The 11,201-nt window shown below is 39.9% G+C and overlaps 1 protein-coding gene across 9 annotated transcripts in view; it reads right to left on the bottom strand.

Annotated features, from left to right (window-relative positions):
- The window catches only part of LOC107653142 (band 4.1-like protein 2), a 96,179-nt gene that overhangs the window by 11,379 nt on the left and 73,599 nt on the right, over window positions 1-11,201 (bottom strand). For all 9 annotated transcript variants that reach the window (XM_016439786.1, XM_016439782.1, XM_016439779.1 and 6 more), the window contains exons 10-13: window positions 10,068-10,220; window positions 9,877-9,974; window positions 9,202-9,374; window positions 3,674-3,759 (exon numbers count right to left, since the gene is read on the bottom strand). In XM_016439786.1, the coding sequence (XP_016295272.1) occupies window positions 3,674-3,759; window positions 9,202-9,374; window positions 9,877-9,974; window positions 10,068-10,220 (510 nt within the window). The remainder of the gene's footprint in view (window positions 1-3,673; window positions 3,760-9,201; window positions 9,375-9,876; window positions 9,975-10,067; window positions 10,221-11,201) is intronic.

Here is an 11,201-nt window from a genome sequence, read left to right as displayed (position 1 = left end):
AAAGAAAATCATTCACTGATCTTGACTGAATATATTTAATAACTTTAATTGATTAATCTATATTTTATTTATGAAAAGAAAACTATGCAGTGTTTTTAAACTTTTAATACAGTTTCTGTACCTGAAATTTTGTTCAGTTGTATTTATTTATGATATTGCTAATTGATTTGTTTGTTCCTATCTCATTACTGACTGTTTACTTGTCTTTAACATTTTAATATTTGGAATTTATATTAATCTAGTTGTTTTTGCTGTGGTAATTTTTTTTAAAGCATGGGCTAAATTCCTCTTGCAGTGTTCTGTAGGCTGCTGCTTTTTGCTCGTGTTATTCAGCTGCAACAGAATGCTTTGTAAAAAGACAGAATAAATGTTTGACATCTAAATGTTTGACTTAATTTTTTTTATATTGGATTTTTTATCTTATTGGAATCTAAACTAGGAATCGATAAGAATCGGAATCGATAAAATTCAAACGATACCCAACCCTACTTCTGTCAGATGCAGTTTAAGTAAAGAGTGTCTGAGAAAAATGCGCTGTCCCGATTCAGTATCTGCGGTCAGATGAGATGTTGACAGGTTTAATGTCAGTGTCATTATTCTATCGTTATTTTCATAACTTGTTATGGAATAAAAAGCCTCTCACCTCGGAGAAACGAACTATCCTGTCCTGCCAGATGTTATACCGTGCTCGTAGCGCACACTCTTCAATAGCACACGCAAACGTGGCGCTGTGCTGTATATCACTTCACTAAAGCACAGAAACTATGAGCATGCAACGCGTGTACAGTACCGATAAATCACATAACTGGTACTGCGTGTGTTAGCTGGAAAGGATTTGCATGAAAATATGATATTCATTCTATTCAGAAGCAGTTTCCACGTTTCATTAACAGTTCATGTTAGCATTGTATATTCACCATGGTAACTGTTGTTTCCATAACCCAAAAATACCATGTTATTTTCACTTTGTGTCATTTTGTATATGTTTAAATGACTGTGGTGGCTCATACCAACTTACTTGTATTAACAAAAACTTGTTTGGGCCTGCTATGTAATAGCCTTAACTTATAGGCTGTTTATTCCTTATTAATCATATTCTTAACAGTCTTAACTTAATTTTTGTGAAATATATAAGAATATATAAGAATTTGCTTGGTTTTTGGTTTTTAACAAATTATATATATGGTAAGTGGGTCGCGGCTTGATGACCATGGGAAAACGTGGGTCCCAAGGCAAAACCAGTTGAGAACCACTGCATTAGACAACATAAGCTGGCAGAGTGTTGGAGCAGAAGCTCAGGAGAAAAGAGGAGGGCGTTTTCACACCGGGCTGTGGAGTCCGCTCGATGTTCTAATGTGCTTTCTGCAGTGGCCGGTTCTCAATGAGAGTGTAAGAGTGTCTGGGCTACGGCTCACTGTTGGTTTAAAAGCAATCCGGACTAATTTGTTGAACTAAACAACTATCGATGGTGCATTACTTTAGTATAAAAATATTAACATCCAGTAATATTACTAGTTTAACTGCATTGCCACTATGGGATGGTAAAATCTAAACTGAGCTGATTTATGACATTGCCTTCTGTAGAGCTGCTTTAGAGCTGAAGTGAACTTGTTTCATAATTGACCCTTCGCCTTGAGTTTGATTGACAGGCGATCTGACCAATCGTAACGCCGAATCTGCCATTTTGTCTGACAAACAAACCAGACTGGAGAGTAGATTAACGTTGGTGGACTTGAACTTGAAAAACGGTGTGTAAACAAGATTCCTCCTGATGTTCATTTAGTGCTGTAACTAGTAATGAGGAAGAGATGACCGATTCACGTGCTGCTTGAACTGATGCTCTACAAGGGGGCGGGTCTTTGCGAAGGGTCGACTGGACTCTCCAACACTGAAAGAGTAACTGAACTGAATCTAAACTGAGCTGAATGACACTTTTGTCTTCTGTAGAGCTGCTTTACAGCTGAAAATGAATTTGTTAATTGGTGAATTTAAAACATAGTAATTTTCCTGTTTATTAATGTGTAAGAGCCTGTATTATATAAAGCGCTACATAAATGTGAAATAACTATAAAGCTGCTCATCTCCACAGAAACAGCCTTTAGTGATGCATCTTTTGCAAGTCCACAAGTGCTGATCTGTGTCAAGTTTTGGTAGTAAAACCAATGGCGTGAGGGCATTGTGGTATATTTCTGAGGTCATTAGCTGTCAGAATTCAATTATTTTGGTTAAGAACCACATTCCAATCTTTGAGTTTGGTTCATGTGGACTCCAGTACAGTTCAGTCAGTAAGTAATCTGGCCTAATTTGATCACGCTAACCGCAGAAGTAATGATGTGACTTTCTTAGGTAAGTAGAACAGTTCTATTCTTTGAATCTCTTGCAGAGAGATGCAAGTTTTGGTAGTAAAACCCAACAAGAAGCCATTACCTGGCTACACAGGTAAACCGCTGTCACAGCAGTATTCACATCGATGGCGTAGAGAAGTGGAGAGAAAGCGAACTCTGGTTCAGATCGAGTGTGAAAACGCCCTGAGAGAAACACAGAGGCATCTGTCTGGATTTCAGTGTCCTAAACGAGAGTAACTCAATCAGGAGCTCTTCAGTGGGCTGGACCTACATCATATCTAACGAACAGGCCGGTGACTAGCAGAGGGGTGGAATGTCGGCCGCCATGGAAACAGCCAATAATGGGCTAGATAACACTGTTATTGTCACAAAGTTGGTTTGTGTGCATTTGAGGGCAGTTCCACAGACAGGATGAGTTCTCAAAGTGCTTCAGTCCTCCATTGGCTTGCGTGTAGGGCGTCTGTGAAAGACTCTCTTCATGTGAGAGCTATAGGAAACAACAGTTACCATAACCCAAAAATACCACGTTATTTTCACTTTGTGTCATTTTGTATATGTTTAAATGACTGGTGGCTCAAACCAACTTAACTGTATTTACAAAAACTAGTTTGGGACTGCTATTTAATAGCCTTACGTTATAGGCTGTTTATTCAGTATTAAACATTCTTAACAGTCTTGACTTAATTTTTGTGAAATAAATTTGCTTTGTTTTTGTTTTTTAACAAATTATATATATATACATACAGTATACATACACATTGCGGCAGGAATGCCAGCGCTCCTTCAGGGCTCACGGACGCCATGAATACAGGCCTTTGACGGGCAGGGAAATGTCACATCTGGGTGGCAGACTGACTCGAGGCGTACAGTACGGGCTGGGTTTCTCTGAGTATTGTTCAAGAACTGGACTCGGAGTGAGCCGTGTATGTGTGTGCCTCCAAACAGAGGATGATCCCAGTGTATTACAAAACATTTAGGCAGCATGATTCAAGGCTTAGCATCATTTCGGAGTTATCATTTCTACAAAACAAACCAGAATCAATACAAAAAATGGGGAAAAAGAAAGTATTTTCATAAAACACCCTAAGAGTGTTTATGAAGTGACTTAAAGTGACTTATGAGTGACTTAATTTTAAGTTTAAGTTTATGAGTGACTTAAAGTGAGTCACTTTAAGTCACTCACTTTCACTTTAAAGAGAGAAACTCATTGCAGTACGAGTGGATCTGTACGTTTAACATCTGAGCAGGAGTAATAGCTAGTTATTGTTCCAGGGCACCTCCTGTAGACCTGAGGACTGTGATGAAGATGATGAAGAGGTCTTTCTCACCTTAGAGTCGGAGTTGAGCTCCAGAGCCGGGCCATTTTCTCCAGCACCTGCAGCTTGACTGTAATCACTCACGTTCACCACAGGAGCTGCCGCCACACACACACACACACAGAAGCATACCGTTAGCCAGTATTCGTTCATATCTTTAAACAGTGTTGTCAGAGAACACAGAGAATATCTGAGACTTTTTTTTTTCCATTTAAACCCTTTGAACAGTGAAATGAAAGATGTGCACTATTTCCAGGTGACTAATCAAATGTAAGTAAATAAGACCTTCTCACATTCATGTTTATTTTTCAATTAAACTTTTTCCTCAAGCTGTTATGTTGGTCAGTTCTTTCATTTTTATTGAAGAATTCTGAATTCAGTTAGAAAAGAATCAGTAGAAACGCAGTGATCTCAGATGCCACTGTATGACTAAACATTTATATTTATCATTAAACATTGGGTTTAAAAAAATCATTAATGCTTATTAAAAATCAATTAATAAACACCTAAGCTGGAACAGGGTGGCATACATTTTGTACTGAAAATAATTTTTAACTAATTCTAATACAAATCTACTCTCTACTGCTCACATGATCAGTCACATGACTGTCAGCTGTAAACAGCTGTTTGTCTGTTAGTGCTTGGACAATTAATAAATTCATACTTTATTTATTAATATGAAAATAATACCCTGTTTATTATTTGATTATTTAAATATCCTATTTTAAAAATTAGGAAAAACTGAAGCACTATGATGCACGTGATTTAAAAAATGTGGAAATTAGTTGAAATTATTTAATGCAAACTCTTATTTACATGAAGTTAAACATTTGACCCAGCTACATGTTTGACTAGTAAAATAATAATTTGTGCAAGCTCTAATTTAGAGAATGTTCTCGTTTCTTTTCTTCATTAAAGATCGCACTCGCTGTTCTCACACTGTAGTATTCTTCTAAGCAGTTTCCAGCATTTGAGCAATGAAAGCGTCCATGCGTATGTATTGAAGAAGAGCAACAGTTACTCTACAGGGCTTGGCAGCGGTCAAAAATAGTTTACGAAATGACTTTTGGATCGATCCCTTCTTGTAAACTCAGAGATGTGGATTCGGACGGCAGTTAAAAGACCACACGACCTTGGCGTCTGTCAAAAACAGTAGGTAATTTAGTCAGAAATTGGGAGAAAAACACTGGATTTGGATGGCAATAAAGTCACTATATATACACTCTGTAAATGCTGAAATGACCTCAGGCCCCATGAGAAACAGTTACGGTCCGGCTTTATTCTGCACTAAGCAGTGATTTCTGTGACAGTGCATCCAGACTACCAACTACATCTGCCAAAACATGTAGTGTACAATGAGAACACATTATTATTAATACAACTTCCATTCCCAGTCAGAGAATGAAGCAGAATTAATATCAGCCAAGATTTTTCCTCTTTCTTGATTTCCAAGATTTCCAAGATTTAAGGAACACAAATTTGACTTAATGTAAAATAAACATAACTGTTCCTGTTTCCCGAATTAAATATACATGTGACGTGCTCAGGCATCTATAATATTGCATACGCTACGATTTAAAACATTTAATGTTGCGTTCATATACTAAAAAAAACACTGTATTATACAGTACACTGCACAGTATGCAGTAATCCAGTATTTCATTCCAAACATGGCCAAAACCTCAGCTGGGACTCTAAAGCCCTTGAGGTCAAATGACATTTACATCCAAAGACAACAAACACACACACACACACACACACACACACACACACACACACAATCTGGATATGGTTTATGTAAGCATTCTTATGGGACAGCGTTCTCGAATGCACTACACACTTCTGAAAATGGAGTACTAACACTCAAACGTGCACTACACCCCGTGAGATTCACAGCAGCACCGTTGCTCTCCATTAGGAGCCTGTGGATAATGGATCCGACAGTACAGAAGAACATGTGAGCGCTCCCGCTCCGCATCGGCATGACCTGGATTGATCTGTGTGAAAGTAGGCTAATGTAGCCTGCGCTGCTGGGACGTCCGTTTCATCAGGTCACTCTGTGACAGCTCTGAGACGCTGCAGAACTGGGCCACACGCAGTTCCCCGCGCGTCCACCAGGGGGCGATCTCAACATCATTAAAACAACACAGCCCTGACTGGATTCCCAGCAGGAGGAAAAACGGGGTCATATTAATGGAGAGGAGCTGGGAAAGCAGATTCTCAGATGCTTTCATCAGTGTTCATAGCGGCTGCACATGAATCGATGGGGAGCGGCCCGCATGCATTTACAATCTCCACTCACGATTTAAAACATGAGTGTGTCATCAATCACAAGAGCCATACTGACGCTGGATCACACTGTTGAGTAAGGCCGTTGAACTCTGTTCTGTCAGTGGGAAAAAGAAAACTTTACATAGCCTTCCTAAAGATCCGAGCATTAGAAATGCATGGCTGAGGTTTATTTTTAATGACGTGCCTGAGCGACTGAAAGATAAAGTTTTCATTTATTGTTCACACGTCACAACGGACTGTTTTGTGAATTATTCTAAACATGCTGCTGGTTTTTCACAAAAGCTTTTATTGAAAGAATAAAACACAGCAGTGCCAAACATTGAGGAAACGCAGGTCAGCGCATTTATTTTGAATTTATTTTCGTATTTATTTTACAGTGTGTTTGTAATAAATGTCAAACCAGCGTTTAATGCTATTAAAACACCAAGCATGAAAGCATGAAAGTTGCAACCAACTGTTGGCAAATGAATGAGAAACAATGTAATTTCTCAAACCTACTTAAGCCGCAGCGACTTTTGTAACACAAGTAACAGTAGTCCTTCAAAAACTATATACTGAAAATTAAGAAATTAAGCAAGCAAAAGCAATCCCCACACTGAAAACAGACTGTTGCAATTTCTTCCATCTCGGGCCTCAGATTCCAGATTTTCAAATAGTTGTATCTCGGCCAAATATTGTCCGATCCTAACAAACCATACATCAATGGAACGCTCATTTATTCAGTTTTCTGATGATGTATACATCTCAATTTCAAAAAATTGACCCTTATGACTGGTTTTGTGCTCCAGGGTCACATATATGGCTCTATCACAGAGCTTGCCATCTCCAGTATCAAAACACACAACATGCTGTACGTGAGGGCGTGGCTACAGTGAGACGAGGTTAGCCAATCACAGCAGTGGGCGTTTACTTCTGTTTCTGCAAGAGGAATTATTGGACCTTCCTTGGGACAAAAAAAAAAACGTTGCCAACTGAGTGAGTAAAACACATGCGAAATAAGTCAACTGCTGCAACGTCAAGAGGGTTCAAAGGTCAAAATATAGCTCATATTTTTTTGTATATATTTGACCTGTATGATCACTTTGGGGGTGGAGCCTGACGCTGACTCTTTCTGTGCTGTATCACTGCTCTGTGCTTCATTCTGCTCTGCCTATAAAACCCTCATTTCTCAAACCCTTCAAGCTCATCTCTGCTCGCTCCACAGACAGGAAACAGATGTCCCTCATTTCCTGTGTCTGTCCACGGCAGACAGCCGGGACAATGCGGCTACATCTATTCATGCACACGGACACAACAATACAACACAAGATCACTCCTCAGCAGAAAACATATCGGGACACGAGAACAGCAGCGATGGACAAACCGCAGAAAAACCAATCAGGGTTCATTCATATAGAGAGAAAAATCATGACAAACAAGAGGTGAATAACATGCATAATAAACACTGAAGCCCCATTCACAGGAGCGGTGATTTACTCAGTGTAGGTCACTCATTTATCATGGAGCTAACTCTTTCAGTTCAGAGCTGAAGGGTCCGCTGTCCAACTGAACTGAGTTTTTATATTATTAAGAAAAGCTCAAATGACGGTGGGGCTGGTGTTTCACCCTGAGGCAGACCCCACAGAAACATATCTGCATTTTTACATATCAATTATTTAGTGTTTATTAATCAGTCTTCTTCAGGAGGACTGCTGCAGCTGATTTCAGGTTTTACTACCCAAGTTTGGACCCCATAATGTAGGTTAAACTAGTACACACACACACACACACACACACACACACACACACACCTCAGCTGAAGAGCCTCATTCACCGCTGGGAGATTTCCTGCAGATAAAGAGTTCATAACCTGGAAGTGCGAAGAGTTCACTGACAAACACGCTGCGTCACGCTTGTTTTCTGCTCCTCTGAGGGCACAGATGAGATTTGGGCATGTTGTATTGAAGAAAAACAGGCGCTGCGCCTCAGTGCCTTTCTAAGAGACCAAAGAGTTTGTGGCAGCAGATAAAAGACTTCCTGTGTGTGTTTGTGTGAGGGCACTGACAAACACACACACACACACATACACACAGAGCTGAACCACGGCCTGAACACACATCACAGGCAACACTTTATATGTATGAAAATATTACACAAAAATAAATTATTTTAGCACCCAGTTTTTGCTAAGTGTATTTCAAATTGGGCTGGGCTATACATCAAATATTAGGGATATTATTGCGATAATTCTGCTGAATATTAAAGGTTCAGCTTACACTTAAGTCAATCTAACACCCCTTTTTCGTCCCACAACTCTGACAGCCATTGCTTTTAAACTCCTGTGCATGTGTTTGCACTCTGTGAAGAGCGTCAAAGCTTTGTGAAGCATTGACCACTATAGCCAATTACAGACATTTCTGTTGAGCACCAATCAGATGTGTTTTAGTCAGTCAGCTGCACATCTGTTCAATACACTCAAAACACTGGAGGCTTTCATTTAGCGTGTCTCAACTAACAATCTAAACACAAAGTAAATAAGAGATTCATTGATTATAATGCTTAAGTGATAGACAGCTTCAGTGATTTTAAAGGGAGCGCTCTTTTCTCGCTTTATCTTATTTGTCTCTTTTTGTCTTTTTTTTTTTTTTGCTGTTACAGCAACCACAGCTTTTGGTAAGAAAGACTGCAGTTTGTATAATTTTCATATTTTTGTATTTCATATTGTTATATTAGTACAGTGGTACCCTATTTTTATTCCTGTTCCTTTTTAGTTTGGTGATTCAGAAAAAAAGCAGTAAGAGATTACTATGTCTAGATATTTTTTTAACTAGCCCTGATTTTGCAATAAACAATTTGTACTTTTTTCCATGGGCGACAACAAAAAAAAAAATCACCTTTTTAAATTTTGAGAAAGCAATTGCAAAATCGATATTCAAGATATATACTGAATATCATCAAAATTTGGAAAGATCTAGAGAGATCATTTTTAAAAAGGTATAAATACAAAAGCTATATTGCCCAGCCCATAATTTCAATTCCAATTAAAGGGCACATGTGTCAAGAAAAACTAGATTTGAACATGTGAAGGGTTATTAAAACATTGTTGTGTCTGAGCATCACAATCAGCCTGACACAACACGGACTCAAGCACCGAACGGGGACGGGACTAGCCGTTTTCATTTAGTGAGGCAGAACTCATGCTTCACTTCAGCTGGAAAAATGGCCAAGTGTTCCTGTGACACACAGACAGAGCAAATGAAGTGCGATACCTCCATCAAGACTGCGAGAGATGCGTTTGCTGGAGGTGCGCTGGAAGTAGGGCGTGGGCCGGTCGATGAGGGAGCTGGCCTGTCGCGTCTGCGCCTGCGTTCTGCCGCTGTAGCGGAACTTAGAGCCCAGAGTCAGGAACTTGGTCTTGGTGGGCTGTTCAGGAGAAACCAACCTGTGAACAGAGTGACAGACAGCAGCGCTGAGAGGACTCGCACTACACACACAGTACCGTCTCTACATATGCGCTCAGACACCCATTATCTCTTTCTCTCCAAATCAAGTCGTGACGTGATCCATTACTGACATCAGTCCACAAAGTGGCAGAAAAGGCAACCGACAGCTGGAGAAAAGGGTTTTATTGCAATAAAAAAAGGTTTATTCAGGTTTAAGGCCCCACCGGTATAGAAAAACCTGTACACACACACAATCACACACTCACTCACACACTCTCTCACACACACACACACACACTCACACACACACACACTCACACTCTCTCTCTCACACACTCACACACTCTCACTCACACACTCTCACTCACTCACTCACTCACACACTCTCTCACTCACTCACACACACTCACTCACACAGGATAGATTCAGGTTCTGTGAGGCAGCAGCCACCTGAAGCCCCTCAAATCTCCAAAAACTCTGTTGTATTGCTGATATGTTTACCTGAAGAAGGTGTGGTGTTCAACACAGACTTTCCAAACTCTTTTGGCGGCCCGGTGGTTCGGCAGCTTGAAGCCGACGGTGCTCTCAAACTGCTCGGCCTGAGACACACATATAAATCACTTTATCAATATCAGCATTACAGACACAGTGACTGTCATCAGCCTCAGACTCAGTTTTTTGCTCAGTCGTACCTCTCCCGGCCTGATCTTGATGTAGAAGTTACTGCGTTTGTAAGAGATCTTGAGGATTTTGGGCCAAGCAAAGCGGTTTATCCGCAGACGATCCTTATAGATTAACAAACCGTTTGCACACACTCCCAGCATGATATCCACTCCCTCAGAGTCCTGGGAAAAGAGAGGACATGAAAAACATTCACATCCACTTCCAGCACAAGATCTGCTCACACATCAGTAAAAGCTGAGTGAATCTGAATAACTAGTAGAAAAACAAAGGCAGCCACTCTCCTCTCAGATTTTTGAGACACCAGCATCAACACGCATTTCAGATCTGAATAGTGTCGGGATATTTTAAGCCATAAACTAATTATGTCATTCGGAAAGCCTTCCGTCACATGCAAATAAAATCAAAACTTGATTGTGTGTGAATGGTTGGATGTGATCATGTTGTGTTTTGCCCTGACAGCTTCAGGAAACACTGGTTTAGTCTGTTTTAAAGGGGTGGTTCATTGTGATTTCACTTTTTTAACGTTAGTTAGTGTGTAATGTTGCTGTTTGAGCATAAACAATATCTGCAAGGTTACGAAGCTGAAAGTACAATGCAAATGGAGATATCGTCTTTTAAAATTCTGGCAGTTTAATGCCTACAAAAACGGCTGGTAGGGACTACAACGAGTTACTTCCCGGGTTCGTGACATCACAAACCCAGATAAACCCCGCACTCGGGAAAAGGCAGCAAAGGGGGCGGGGCCATGCTGCGCTGCTTTAGAGAAGAGGAAGAGAAAACTAGAGGTGCACGTAAAAATCTATTCATATATGAATCGCGATTCTGTCTTCTAACGATTCTAACGTATTCACAAGTTTCAAAATCAATGTTCTAAAGCAGTGGTTCTTAATCTTGTTCCTCGCATCCCCCTGCTCTGCATCTCTCTCTCTCTCTCATTCAGCTCAGCTCCAACAATGAACTGTTCCAATTATACTCTTATTTTCACATAGCTATGAGAAGCATTAAACATGAACGCGCATGCGGTTGCTGTACTGTATTAAAGCTTTAATCAAGATAAAACCATATATTAAAAGCTAACATAAGCAGTAGCATTTACAAATAACAGCGTATCTAAAAGTATGAGACAACAACAAACAAAAAAC

The sequence above is a fragment of the Sinocyclocheilus anshuiensis genome, unplaced genomic scaffold (assembly GCF_001515605.1).
Source record: "Sinocyclocheilus anshuiensis isolate Anshui unplaced genomic scaffold, SAMN03320099.WGS_v1.1 scaffold1518, whole genome shotgun sequence".
NCBI lineage: Eukaryota > Metazoa > Chordata > Actinopteri > Cypriniformes > Cyprinidae > Sinocyclocheilus > Sinocyclocheilus anshuiensis.
This window is presented reverse-complemented; position numbering and strand designations above follow the sequence as displayed.